We start from the raw sequence: 14,574 nt of genomic DNA, 5'->3' as shown, positions 1-14,574 counted from the left end.
GCGGATTTGGGACCCCCAGAAAAATCTCCCCCCACCCCGGCCAACATTAACCATAAGCGCAAAGTGCAGCTTGTTTCAACCCCAAGCTCTCCCCTTCCCTTACAGGACCCAGCCATGTTTCACACCAACACCCGAGCTCGTCAGAGTCCGAGATGCAGAAGGCCCATTGGGTCACCGGGACCATCTCTCAGGCAGGAGACAGTCACAGGGACTGGAAGTAAGGGCCTCTAGGCAGAGAGAGGAACCCAAGAGAGAGCTGATATTTACTAGATCCCAGATGTGTACACCGGCTGCATGGCCTGGTAGATCTTCAGAAAGGGCCGGCAACCTAGAAGACACCGATCAGAAATGGAGAGAAGGAGCATTCGTTAGCCAAGGGGATTAGTCACCAGGAAGGAAAACAAACAGCCCAGCCAGGTGGAGTGGGACAGGGTGCTGGGGACCTTTCCCTAGCCTGCCTGCTTCTCGCAGCACCTTCCCCAGGCCTGGACAACAGACGGCCCGGAGACGTGGAGGTGGGAGCAGAGAGGCCCCTACACGTTGTCCGCCCTTCCTACTGACAGACCGCAGTGAGACATGGCAGGCTGCCCCGGCCCAATCACAGCCCTTGGGGTCCAGAGTCCTTAACAACTAGCACTGGAGAGAACTCAGTGCACCAGCCAGGGGTGAGCCAGGCCCTGCTGATGACAACAGAGGGGAGCCCATGCAGCTTCCGGGCTGGTGACTGGAGGATGGCAACCCCCCTGCTTAACGGCTGTGTGTCGGGGTGCCAGCAATCCCCCGGAGTTAGGGCCACCGCTGAGTTCCCACAATAAGCCCAACTGCAGCTCCATTCTGGAATCCATTGGAAATGGCCATGAGCCGTTGGCAAAGATGCTCTGTCTACACTAGGGCTCCCACCACAGAGCTGCACAGTGGCTAGCGACAGGGTGATCGCCCTTCCCTCCACCTGCTCTGGGTGGCATGCCCCAGGGGGCCAGGACACAGGCCGGGGCTGCTCTCGGGCAACCCAGATGCCCACCAGGGCAGGTGGAGATGTCGGGGCTCCCCGCAGAGGCCTGGGCTTCCTGGGCAGCGCTTACCATGGCCCGGCTCCAGCTTCTGGCCTGGCCAGGGGGCAGAGCCTTTGGGGGGAAAGGAGGGGCAGGGGTGAGGCTCCTGCATGCGTCCCGTCCCGCTTTAGCCTTTCGAAAAGCGGTCACCCTGCCTAGCGAGGGGAGAGACGGCTGAGGCCCAAACTCATCCTGTCAACAAGGCATTGATAGTGACCGGCAGGAAGCTACACACGGCAGCCCATGGCACCCTGGAGCCCACGCAGCCTCCGGTCTCGCTTGCATATACCCTACCCACCCCATGCCCCCTACCCCTCATGCAGGTTCTGTGCCCCTGGAAAGTAGAGTCACGCTGTGGGGCAGCCAACAGCCCTCCCGTGCCGGAGCCGGGGGGACACTTACCGCCTTTGGACTCGAAGTTGGGGATCCCGTGCATGATGACATGGTGCAGAAACAAGGGCTTGTTGTTCATTTTGATGGTGCCGGACAGCAGGCCGCTGAAGTAATGGACATACCTGGGGCAGAAACCAGCGTGGGTTCGGGAGGTTAGTGGTGTCTGTGCATGGCCTGTTCAAGCTGCTTTGGTCTCCCCGCTGCAGGAGGGGGCTGGGCACCTGCCCCCTATTCCCTCTGCTTCTTTCCTTCCACCCGGATACCCCGCTCAGTAGCCCTTTCCGTCTGTAAACCAACCCTTCGGCTCAGTTGCCTGCACTGGAAGCTGTTCCAATACGTCCCCAGAATCCTTTGCTCCAAAGGAGACACCCTGGCAGCTGACACCATGGGATCCAGGCTCATCTGAGACTCAAAGGCACCGACTGAGCAGAAACAGGGTGGCCAGAAACTTCACAGCCAGGGAGGAGGGTTTCAGGACTGGCTAGAAGGCCCAAGGGGTCTCAAACCTGGGCCTTCAAAGCTGCCAAGCGGCAGGCATCTCCATGCTTCCAGCCAAGGAGAAGCTATAACCAGCTCATGTTACACTACCCACAACCCAGAGGACACAGACCAGAGGAAGTCCCACCTCAAGGGGTCTGACAGGCAGCAGCCTCATGGCTCCTGATTGGCTTCCTCCCCTATATAAATAAACCCAGGGAGCATTCCAGGAAGCTTCCAGACAACAGCGCGCCTCTCCTCTAGCTGTCACCATCATTCCTACTCCCTGTTCTTGAACTCCTGGCTTTGATTTCACCTTGATTTGGACCTCGCCTCCTGACCCGGACCCTGAAACCTGACTCGGACTCTGATCCTTGGTATCGGCCCCGGCCTAGAACTTGACTGTATGCCTGCATCTATCTTATTATCTATCCCATTCCTGATGGTTCCTGACATTCTGTTCACGTTTTTGACTGTCGCTGCAGATTGAGTGGATGTTTTCAGAAAATCATCCACAATGGCTCCAAGATCTTTCAGCCAATTTAGACCCCATCATTTTGTATGTATCGCTGGGATTATGTTTTCCCAGTATTCATTACTTTACATTTATCATCACTGAATTTCATCTGCCATTTTCTTGCCCACTCATGCAGTGTTGTGAGATTCCCTTTGTAACTCTTCACAGTCAGCTTTGGACTTAACTATCTTAAGTAGTTTTGTATCATCTGCAAACTTTGCCACTTCACTATTTACCCCTTTCTCCAGATCATTTACGAATATGCACTGTAATTTTCACTCCATGCATCTGAAGAAGTGGGGCTTTTACCCCCGAAAGCTTATGCCCAAATAAACCTGTTAGTCTTTAAGGTGCCACTGGACTCCTCGTCGTTTTTGTGGATACAGACTAACACGGCTACCCCTCTCATAATAAGATAGTGGCATGATGATATCTTCTGTCTAAATCCATGGTACATCACCACCTCGAATGCTGTGTGCGGTTCTGGTCACCCCCAGTCCACCTGGCCCTCATGACCTACCCAACACTGACAAAGCACAAGGCTGTTGGGACCACGCGTCCCCACTGAATTCTCCAAAGTGGAACAGCCTGATCTGGAATGTCTGACTGGCCAAAAGAGAACTCCTTCGAGACCGTTAGCTGTTCAAAGCTGGGCCTTAGTCCACTGAGCGGATCATCTCCTCCAGGCCTCCAATAGGATCCAAACTTGACTTGCCACGTCAGCATCACCTGCTGTGGTTGATCTGTGTACGCACAGACCAGCTAACCTGGGAGACGGTGCAGGCTTGCTGGGGTATGTTATTGTGCCCAGGTAAGCTCGCTGAGCAGAACTCAGCGAGTGGTAGATACGCTGGAGGGGAGGGATAGGATACAGAAGGACCTAGACAAATTGGAGGATTGGGCCAAAAGAAATCTGATGAGGTTCAATAAGGATAAGTGCAGGGTCCTGCACTTAGGATGGAAGAATCCAATGCACCGCTACAGACTAGGGACCGAATGGCTAGGCAGCAGTTCTGCGGAAAAGGACCTAGGGGTGACAGTGGACGAGAAGCTGGATATGAGTCAGCAGTGTGCCCTTGTTGCCAAGAAGGCCAATGGCATTTTGGGATGTATAAGTAGGGGCATAGCGAGCAGATCGAGGGACGTGATCGTTCCCCTCTATTCGACATTGGTGAGGCCTCATCTGGAGTACTGTGTCCAGTTTTGGGCCCCACACTACAAGAAGGATGTGGATAAATTGGAGAGAGTCCAGCGAAGAGCAACAAAAATGATTAGGGGACTGGAACACATGAGTTATGAGGAGAGGCTGAGGGAGCTGGGATTGTTTAGCCTGCAGAAGAGAAGAATGAGGGGGGATTTGATAGCTGCTTTCAACTACCTGAAAGGGGGTTCCAAAGAGGATGGCTCTAGACTGTTCTCAATGGTAGCAGATGACAGAACGAGGAGTAATGGTCTCAAGTTGCAGTGGGGGAGGTTTAGGTTGGATATTAGGAAAAACTTTTTCACTAAGAGGGTGGTGAAACACTGGAATGCGTTACCTAGGGAGGTGGTAGAATCTCCTTCCTTAGAGGTTTTTAAGGTCAGGCTTGACAAAGCCCTGGCTGGGATGATTTAACTGGGAATTGGTCCTGCTTCGAGCAGGGGGTTGGACTAGATGACCTTCTGGGGTCCCTTCCAACCCTGATATTCTATGATTCTATGATTCTAACTCCTTTCCTCATACAGAGCTCACACTAGATACACACATGCGTTTGGCTCAGAAGTCCCAAGAGATGTGATAAACCTAACGAGGTTCTGTTCTAATAGTGGTTCTGGGAGTGGGGCCAGCAAATGACTGACACAGTAACCCAAACTGGGGAAGAACTGATCTACCTTAGAAGGCTCAACTAAGAGTGCCAGGATGGGCATGCAGAAATAGAGAGAGAGAGAAAACAGTGAAACCCACAAGCTTGCAAACTGCAAGGTAAGCTTCCCCCACAGAAGATCTCAGCCCAGATGCTCAAAAATGTAGGCACCAGACTCTTGTTGTTTTCACCTTATCCCTCTGAGGACGTGGGCCCTCCACCCAAACCGCTCCTAAATCAAACCCCCGGCCCCAGTGAGCCGCTGGGTGTTCTGGGCCCCCAGGCACTGGCGTTTGCCCTGCGCGGATCCCAAGGTGTTAAGCTGGGGTTGGATTTCTCCCACCAGCCAGAGCGATCTGGATTCCGAGCCGTGTTCACACCTGCCCGTGGGCTGCCCTGGTTTCCAGGCCAGGGTGCGGGGGCATGAGAGCGAGGGAAAGCCCAGGGGAGCAGAGCTGGAGGCAGAGGCAGCGATGGGAGAGGAGACGGGCTCGAAATCTCTACGGATCCCCCTGCAGCACCAGGAAAATCTCCCCCCCGGCTGCCATTCAGCAGCTCCAGCCCCCGGAAGGGATAAACTGGGACAGCGGCATGGACGGCGGGAGGCCTCTAGTGCCCCGTAGTGGAGCAGAGGGGAACACACGCTTGATATCTGGGAGTTCTGCAGGCTCCTTCCCCGCAACAGGGGGGCCCGGGTGGAGCACTGCCCCATTCATCTGACCTGCACCCCATATGCCAAGAGGGCTCTTGTCACTTTGATACCAGCCAGGTCCCTTTCAGGACAGGAGAGGGCAGTGCCACTTGGCCCAGGCTTCTGTGTCAGCATGGGCCAGGGTGCACCCAAGAGGGCAGTTCGAAGGGCAATTCCCTCATGGGTTGTCCCATAATTGTCCACTAGGGGGTGTCGCACCCCACGCTCTGAAACAGCTGGCGCCATGCCCTGTCCGAGACAACCAGGCAGTGCCTGGTCCCTACTTGGTTCAAGGGAGAAGCAAGGAGTATGCGGGGCGGGTGGCAGAGCTGGCCCTGTGGCTGTAACCGGCAGCTGGGCCCGTGTAATCTGATGGGCAGCCTGCTCCTCTATTGAAGCACCCGTGACACACACGGGAAGTGGAAGTTACGGGGCCATTACCGAGTCCCCGATCGCGCCGGCCAGATGTTGGCAGGAACAATGCCATGGGCCGACCTGACAGGGCGCTGCCCAGAAAACCCGCAACCAGCAGCAGCCACTGACAGAGCCCAACACCCACTTGGTAGATGGGGCCCGATCCCGAGCTGATGCAAACAGACCCAGCGCAAGGGAGGTCACTCGAACTGCACCGACGTCCGGGATCTGACCCAGCCCCTGTGTGCCTTTATATGGATAGTGCCCTGCAGATAACTTGAGACACGCACATGCCCCATACCCAGAGCTGGGCAATTACAGGTGGCACAAATGCTGCTTGGAGAAAGGAAGCATTTTACTGCGTTTACCCTGGTAAGTGGATGCCGGGTTGCAGCCTGTTGAGCCCGGCCTCGTGCATCTGTTGGCCTGGTGCAGGTCACTGAGAGCCGTGGGCGTCAAAGCTCAGCGAAAAAGCTTGATTTGCAGTGCAAGGCAAATCCCCTTTCCTGGGAGGCACCTTCAGTTCCCAACAGCCCGAACGGGTCCTGGGCTGGCTGCTCGCACATTGCCCTGCAGCCGCCTGCTGTCTGTGTGTCTGTCCCTGTGGGGGCTGTAGACTTGCCTGCAGGTGGGGCATTCATTCTCCCAGGTTCCTCTGGATTGGGGACTCAGTTGAACAAATCCAGAACTCGGCTCAGCACCGTTAATCTGCCAAGGCTTCTGGCAGAGCAAGGGGCACGCAGAGGGTGCTTGGCAGGCCAGGCTGGTCCGCAGGAGGCTCGTCCCCAAGCCCGTGTCAGGAGAGTTTCCCCTGGGCACCGCGGCTGTGGGAACGCAAAGCCCCACCCTGAGATCCTGGCTGAGTGCAGGAGCCAGGGTACAAAGGGCCAGCCCCCCACACGCACTGCCTCAGCTCCTCGCTCTCGGTTGGGGTCTTGATATTTTCCTTTAAAGCAAGGACAGAGCCGACCCAGAATCTCAAACCCAACCCACCATGCATCAAGCCCCTGTGTCCAAACCCATGCCTATGATCTAGGTCTGGATCAGATTCAGAGCCAGAAGGGACCCAGTTTCTGGATCTAGGCCAGGCATCCTGCTCCTGCTTTCCAGCCCTCTAACCTGCATAGGGGGGCCAGAGTTTACCCAGCTACCTCTGCTGGAGGGCCTCTCCCCCTCCCAATTTGATGCACCACACACCAGGCACACCAAGTCCTGCCACCAAGGGGCATCTTTTCCCACCTGAATCCATGCCCCGCGCACACCATGTCCGGGCACCACATGCCCGATCAAACACCGGCTCAGTCACCACCTTTAATTCCATCACCACAGGAGGGGCCCGGGCCAGTGCTCACAGCTCGGGCCGCCAGGGAGGGAGGCGCCGCAGGACTGACCTCTTCTGCGACGGCTGCCCGACTGGCAGCACCTTGTCCTCGTAGAACCTCTTCATGGCAAACCTGTCGAGGGCTTGGTCCGCGCTGCGGGGGGGAAGGTGCACGCGGTCAGAGGGGCGGGGTGGGCTCCGGGCTGCACGCAAGGCGGGCGGCAATAAGGCCCAGTGCACGGGAGGGCGTGGCAAGGGGGCTCGGTCTCCGCCCGACACGTTTATAAACAGGAGGTGCCGGAGAGCTCACTGGGGCTATTTCGAGGCCTTTCGGGTTTTATCTGACCTGGGGAAACGTCCCTCGGGGCTTGTTTGGGGGCCAGGGGTGGAGAGCCCTGGGCTAGCAGGGGGCTGCGGGGTCGGGAGTGAGGGGCATCGGCAGAGCTGTTGGGGGGAGCCCAGGGCTGGGGTAGCAGGGGGCTGCGGGTTGGCACTGAGGGGCCCTGGCAGAGCTGTGGAGGAGGGGAAACCAGGACTGGAGTAGCAGGGGGCTGTGGGTCAGGATTGAGAGGCCCCAGCAGAGCTGGGGGAGACGCCAGGGCAGGTCGGGACTGAGGGGCACCCCAGGCCCGGACGAGCAGGGGGTGCTGTGGGTCAGGGCTGAGGTGCCCCGGCAGCATCGTGGGGCGGGAGGAGGGTGTTTGCCCAGTTCGCCTCTCCCCCTCCCAGTCAGCCCCACACTCCAGAGCTCGCCCCCAACCCACGCTGCCTGGGTCCCGGACGCTGTCTCCACAGGGCTGCACCGGATACCCCAGCTCAGGGAGGCGGCTCCCACTCGCCCCCCGGATTTACGGACATAAACCGGAGCCGGCTGGATGGACACAGACCTGAAATTCCCACTGCAGCCTGAGCCGGGCGGGCGGAGACCCAGTCCACGATGCCCGGCCCCAGGAACCCTGCAGGCTGCAGTCCTCTAGCATAGGGGCAGGGGCATCCCCCGACCCCCCGCATTCTGCCCCCAACCGAGGAGCCGCCCTGGTCCTGTCAGTCCTTGGCCACCTTTCCCTGCTGCCAACCCAGGGCGCTGGGGACAGCTGTGGGTGAGGGACCCTGTTCTCCTCTCACCCAGCAGCTGACCGGGCTGGGTTTGAAGTGCTAGCCTGGAGGCAAAGGGCCCCATATCTCATTTGCAGGCCCCCACGTCCCTGCCCCCCAGGAGGTGGTCTCTTCTTCTCCTCCCTCTGTGTCTGCCCCGCCTGCTGCCCTCCCAGGTGGCTGGTTCGGGCGGATGGTCCCCCCTGAGCCAGGCCAGGGAGATGCCAGGAGCCGAGAAGCTGCCAATGGTCCCCCCAGGCAGAAGAAGGGGTGGGCACCAGAGCCCAGCCCAGAATGGGGGGCTGGGCCAAAGGCACCATTACCGCGGCTGGGAAGCGGGAGGACGCTGAAGAGAAGCAGCGTCCTCCTGAACCGGGCTCTGAAAGGCGGGTCCCCGGGCTGGTTATCTCCTGGGGGGCACTTAGGCTGTGGGAAGAGGGTCCAGAGGAGACGCCGGGGGTGCTGCTCCAGGTGCCCCACACCCACGGACGCCAGGCTCCTCTCACCTGGCTGAAATGTTGCTGTAGTGCATGTAGGCAGCAACCACGACTCCCATCCGGCCTCGGTTTCCCTGCAAAAGACCAGAACAAAGAGGGCGTTGGGCACCCCAGGGGGCAACCAGAGACATCCCAGAACCCGCCAGCCAGCGGCAGGGTCCTCCCCTTGACTTCAACAGGCTTTAGACCGGGCCCCGAGTGCCGCGCCGCATTGCTGGGCGCTGGTAACCCGCCGCCACGTTCCACCCCAGAGGTGGCTGCATTGCAGCAGCCAGCAAAATGTTCACAATATTTCCAGCCTGCACCGCCCAGAGCGATCCGCTAGGGAAGGGAGGTGCGAGAGGAATCCGAGACATCCATACTGGGATCTTGTATTTGGCCAGCCAGATGAATAACCCCCTGCAGAAGCTTTTAACAGAAGGGAAGTGCTGTGTCTGGATTTGGAAGCTATTGTGTTTCTAATTATGTATCACGCACACGGAGTGTGTTGTCATGCCTGACTGTGTGCGTGTCCCCTCACTCCCCTATCTACCAGGCCAGAGGTGACGAGTGGGGGGGCGGGCATGCAGGGTCGCACGCCTCCCCCAGATTGCTCGGTCGCATGGTGCGGCTGGGCCCCCTCCCTGCGGGACAGCTGAGTTGACAAGCTGCGCCAGAGGCAGGAAGAACAGCTGGGAGCCAGAGGTGGCTGCATTTCAGTGGTGAGTGGAAAGTTGTGGGTTAAATTTCCCTGTCTGTAGGATCTCGTCTGTACCTCTCTCCTCCCAAAGCACCTTGCCAGGACCGCTGAACTGCAGCCACCTCTGGGGTGGCTCAAAGGCAGCCAGCACACTCCAGGCTGCACAAGGGGGTGGGGTAGGATATGACACAGGAGGTGACCATGGCACGGTCTGACCCCAAGGACCCAACGAACCCAGGAGTTTCTAGCTCGTCGCACTGGGCACTGACTCAGACGTAGGTCCCAGGGGTCGCTGAGAGCTCTTAAGGGAGCATCTACAAACACCTGCTCCTCGGGGTCTTCCCCACCCTCTCAGTAAAGCACAGACGGGCTAGTTACCAGCCCCGTGTAGGGCCGGGCTCCATTCAGCCCGGCTGCCGGCTGGGAGAGCGCCCGGTGCTGGAGCTGGGAAAGCCTCCGGGGGTGACACGGTCGCTGCTGGCACTGAAGGCCGGGTGGGGCTTGCCAGGGGGGGCACAGGGCTGGCCGCAGCGCTCTTTCCTTTGAGTCCGAGATGTCACCGGGCCACAGACCTGCCCCTGCGCCCCATCTCACCCCTTGTCCCTCGTTCAGCCCCTCCGGGAAGTGTTCCAAGCTGCTCCCCGTCTCCCCGCAAGCCCTACTCCCCCTCCCCTGTGTCCCTGTGCCCTGCCCCCTGAGACAGCAACCCCCTGCTTTTCTCTCCCCACCGCGAGCGGGGCCGCTTGGCCCAGGCCACTGGCGAACAGGCCCTGCCCCCCGAGGGGGCGCTCTCGCTCACCTTGTTGTGGAGGACGACCACGTTGTGGGGCTCGGCGCTCAGCCACGTGTCCATGGCCTTGCAGACGCTGCAGATCTTCTCCAGGGCAGGCGTGTGCAGGTCGGGCCACCCAAAATCCAGCACCTGGGATGGGCAGAGACGGGGGGAGGAGGAGGAGGCTGGATGAGACGAAGGCTCCCTCTGGGGCTTTTGGTTACCGGTTGCCGTAGATGCCCAGGGCTCCTCACGCCAGCCTGGCCTCACAGGCGCTGCCGCCCGCCGGGTAACCTGCCCCGGGTGGGACCCACGGTGTGCGGACCCACTCACGGGGCCGCTGGTTGAGAGATGCAGGTGATTCCCTTCCAGGGGCAGAACAGGCCTCCGCCTTGAGGTATCTCCACAAGGGAGCCTTGCCCACACCTGGTACCCAGCAGGAATGGGAGGGCACCATGCCAGCTGCCCAAGACCCTGGGCTAAGCAGTGGGGCCAAAGCAACCAAGCCCCTGGCCCCCAGCCTGCCCTGCCCTCCACCACACCTAGAATGGAAAGGAACTAGCACCTCATTATGGGATGGATCGCAGGAACCCCTATCGAGAGCCCCCGGGCACTCCAATTCCCTGGCACACCCACCCGTTGCTCTGCCCCTTCCTGGAGCCGTCGATGCTGAGATTAGGCAGCTCTGGTGTGGTGCCATCAAGCCCCATGGCAGAGCCTCACCCACGCTGCGCTGGCTGGCCTTACCCGCCCATCAGCCTGGGGGAAAGGGCACAGGTGGGACAGCGACGGAGGAGGACATGAAGACAGCGATGGGACGTGCTGAACCAGGACCTGGGGGAGGTGGGCTGTGGGGTGCATGGGCGGGAAGGGGTTAATTGTGCCCAGTGCCAGCCCGGCCCGCATCCCTGCTCCGGCGGTCCCCTCTGCAAGGCACGGGCATGGTACCACGGGAGGGGCCGTGTGCCACCCTGATTGATTGGCAGCACAGGGGACAGAGGCTGGAGCCACCCACAAACCCGGGGTCCCACCCTGCCAGGGCCTGAGCCAGCCCCCGTAAGGCGCGGGGCAGGGTCTCTCCCAAGGACAGGGCTGGGGGCTCTGCCTCCCGCTCGGCCCAGTGAGTAGGGACAGCCCACGGCCTCGGCTGCCCGCTCGGACTGACCACAAAGGGAGCCAATCTGAGGCAGCGATCTGGGTGGGCAGGCGGGGTACAAGGGATGTGCAGCATCCCTCCAGCCACTGAGTGAATTGGCACAAGCCCTGGACCACTAAAGCAGGAGGTGAAAGGGGCCGGAGCCCACCCCCGAGCCCCGGCCCAGCCGACTTTCCCCTCCTCCTTGGTGCTACCCAGCTGCAGAGACCCAGGGGACTCCTGGCCCTGTGCTGGTTTCTTTGCTCCCAGGAGACAGCCCCCGCGCCTATCCATTCCCGCTGCCCCGGTGCTACCCACCTGGCACACCGAGGGGGCTTGCAGCACTCCAGCTGTCTCCCCGGGAACGGAGCTGGGGGACAGGCTGAAAGATCCCGGCGCGCGCCTGGCTCCCAGTCCTCGCACAGCCCGTGCGGCCGCCAGAGGCAGCGGGAGCAGGATGGGATTGGCGGACAAAGAAAACACATCCGCGGGGCGAAGGAACACTCAGCCAGTGGGGGATCCAAAGGGCTGGCAGCAGCCCTGTCCCGACGCGGACGCTCTCGCCGCTGGCGGGTCCTCACGGGAGTCCCCTTTTCCGGCTAAGCCCCCCACCCACTCTGGGGCTCTGGCGTCCAGGCCCCATTCTGATCTCAGCCAGAGTCACTCAACCAGCTTCCGAAGAGTCGCTGGGATCAGGGCCGGCCCCATCGCAGCTGGCAGCCCCCGGGCGTGGCTGGGGAGTGACAAAGTGGCTCTGAGGCCGGCCCCCAGAGCCCAGACACCACGGAGAATTGCCCCCGCGACGGCGCGGGCTCGGCTGGGCTGCCAGGAGAGGCCGGTCCTTGCCAGGGCTCAGGGATTCCTGGGCACTTCTGCAGCCCCAGACACACCCGCGGGGGCGCCAGTGACCTGGGGTTCGTCACTGCCAGTCCCCCCCTTCGGTTCTGGGGCTGGGGGAGGGGGAAGAGAGCTGTCTGGGCACCACAAAGGGGCAGGTCTCACCTCCCCTCCGCCCCAGGGCCTCCCCTGCCCTGAAGGACCCCCTGTGGGGCTCAGAGGGGTGCTCCATTTCCATGACTCTTGGCCTCTCCACCGGGGCTGTCTGGGAGGGGGCTCTGGAGACGTGGCCCACTGGGCGCTGGGCTGGGACCCGCCAAACTCACTGCTTACGGGTGGAAACACACCTGCCTTGTGACCCGCCCCGACTCCGGCTCCTCCTGGGCCTTTTGTCCCCTCTCCCAGCCCACAATAGTGCCCGGAGCTTACCTTGGAGTGCAGCTTGCTGATGTCGTGTCTGCGCTCGGACAGATTGAAAAGCTTGGGAGAGAAGGAGAGGAAAGAGTTAGGAGAAGAGCAACGGTGGAGCAAAGACGGCCCCAAACCCAGGGACGGTGCCCCTGGGCCACACTGCACAGACCCGGCCCCAGGGACAGAGTGCAGCGCCCCTGGGCCACAACACACAGACCCAGACCCAGACCCAGGGACAACGTGCAGCATCCCCGGCCACCCCACACAGACCCGGCCCCAGCCCCAGGGACAACGTGCAACAGCCCTGGGCCACCCCGCACAGACCCAGCCCCAGCCCCAGGGACAGCGTGCAACAGCCCTGGGCCACCCCGCACAGACCCGGCCCCAGCCCCAGGGTCAGCGTGCAGCATCCCCGGCCACCCCACACAGACCCGGCCCCAGCCCCAGGGACAGCGTGCAACAGCCCTGGGCCACCCCGCACAGACCCGGCCCCAGCCCCAGGGTCAGCGTGCAGCATCCCCGGCCACCCCACACAGACCCGGCCCCAGCCCCAGGGACAACGTGCAACAGCCCTGGGCCACCCCACACAGACTCGGCCCCAGCCCCAGGGTCAGTGTGCAGCATCCCCGGCCACCCCGCACAGACCCGACCCCATCCCCAGGGACAGCGTGCAGTATCCCCGGCCACCCCACACAGACCAGTACCAGTCCCAGGGACAGCGTGCAGCATCCCCGGCCACCCCGCACAGACCCGGCCCCAGCCCCAGACATTTGGCAGGGGCTAGGGGAAGAAGGATGGAGTCACAGCAGCAAGATCTTGCAGCTCTTCGGCTCAGAGCAGGGTGGGATAACGCAGGGCCGGAAGGCAAGGCAGGGAGCTGGGCTCTGGTGCAGCGGAGAAGGGGCAGCCAGGGGGATTTCGTCGGTGCCCCGGGATGCTCAGGAGACCCGTGCTGCCCCCCTGAACCAGCAGCACTGAGCTGCTGGAGCCCCGCTCATTACTGGGGCTGGGAACAGGACTCCGCACCCATATCACTGCACCCTCAGGGACAAAACTCTCCCCCCACAGCCTGCAGGGCCGGTACAGCCCCCTCGTGCTCCCTGCGCGCCAGGTGGGGACCCCGGGGCTGGGCCTGTCCCACAGCAGAGCCATGGCTGAGGGGGAGTCTCCATGAGGCTGCTAGCCACCGGCCCCCTGGAGCGCAGCAAAGCGGCCGCGAGCGTTATGGCTGCCTTGCCCGGGGCGTCACACAGCTGGTGATGTGACTCGGGCGAAAGCAGGGCCAGGTGCCTGGAGCTACAGGGAATCTCGCTCCTGTGTCAGAGAGGAGGTGGGGACCCATGCCTGGCTCCAGGGTCTCTCTGTGGGGCGGGCAGAGGCGGACAGGCACCTGTTGCAGCCTAAAGTCACGACCCTGAGTGACTACCGCAAGAATGACGGAGCAGCCAGATGGCTGGGTGCAATGCCACCGCCGGCGTGACCCAGGAGATCCGATTAGATCTGGGCGTCTCAACCAGAGCTCAGACGAGAGCCTGGAGTCAGAGCCCCGGGGAGATGGGGGGGGAGGCTCACAAACAGGTGATGTGATAGTCTGGCAAAATGGGAGGCGTGTCCCAGTTGGACGGGAGCAGGATCCTCCTATGAGAGAAGGCCGAGGCCCCCTGGACTGGATGATCAGAAAGCTCAGTTTTCACAACGGAAAGAGGCAAATAGCGGGGTCCCCCGAGGATCTGCACTGGGACCTGTGCTGCTCCACATTCTCATAAATGATCTGGGAAAGGGGGCCAAGAGTGAGGCGGCAAAGTTGGCAGATGATACAAAATTACTCAAGATAGGGAAGTCCAAAGCAGACTGCGAAGAGTTACAAAGGGATCTCATGAAACTGACTGGCCGGGCAACAGAACGGCGGATGAAATTCAGTGCTGGTAAATGCAAACGAACGCACGTTGGAAAACAGAGTCCCAACTATACATATAAATGATGGGGTCTAAATTAGCTGTTACCACCCGAGAGAGATCTTGGAGTCACTGTGGAGAGTTCTCTGAAAACATCCACTCAGTGTGCAGCAGCCGTCACAAAAGCGAACTGAATGTTAGGAACCATTAGCAAAGGGATAGAGAATAAGACAGAAAATATCAAAATGCCACTCTCTAAATCCCTGGTTCGCCCACACCGTGAATGCTGCCTGCAGTTCTGGTTGCCCCATCTCAAAAAAGATGCATTCAAATTGGAAAAGGTGGGGTTTGGAAGGGCAACAAAAATGACTGGGGGGATGGAGCAGCTTCCATGTGAGGAGCAATTTAAAGGACCAGGACTTAAAGGACCATAACGCTTAATGGTGAAATCCTAGCGGATCTTAAACATAAAAAAGAAGCTTACAAGAAGTGGAAGGTTGGACATATGACCAGGGAAGAGTATAAAAATATTGCTCGGGCATGT

The 14,574-nt window shown here is 60.4% G+C and overlaps 1 protein-coding gene across 14 annotated transcripts in view; it reads right to left on the bottom strand.

The window, feature by feature from the left end:
• TNS1 (tensin 1) overlaps positions 1-14,574 on the bottom strand; it is a 298,282-nt gene that overhangs the window by 120,159 nt on the left and 163,549 nt on the right. For 13 of the 14 annotated variants that reach the window (XR_014713659.1, XM_084643936.1, XM_084643941.1 and 10 more), the window contains 6 exons: positions 12,154-12,204; positions 9,780-9,902; positions 8,311-8,375; positions 6,780-6,863; positions 1,455-1,567; positions 268-328 (listed from right to left, as the gene is read on the bottom strand). Coding sequence is in view for 13 of the 14 variants with exons in the window: in XM_084643936.1 (XP_084500062.1) it covers positions 268-328; positions 1,455-1,567; positions 6,780-6,863; positions 8,311-8,375; positions 9,780-9,902; positions 12,154-12,204 (497 nt within the window). In the remaining variant the exon portion in view is untranslated. Of the gene's footprint in view, positions 1-267; positions 329-1,454; positions 1,568-6,779; positions 6,864-8,310; positions 8,376-9,779; positions 9,903-10,388; positions 11,739-12,153; positions 12,205-14,574 lie in introns of those variants that run through there. The other variant, XM_084643938.1, reaches the window with a different exon arrangement.

This window comes from Lepidochelys olivacea (assembly GCF_965140295.1).
Source record: "Lepidochelys olivacea isolate rLepOli2 genome assembly, chromosome: 11".
In the NCBI taxonomy this organism is placed as follows: domain Eukaryota; kingdom Metazoa; phylum Chordata; order Testudines; family Cheloniidae; genus Lepidochelys; species Lepidochelys olivacea.
The sequence above is the reverse complement of the archived record's forward strand: the minus strand, read 5'-3'. Positions and strand labels throughout refer to the sequence as shown.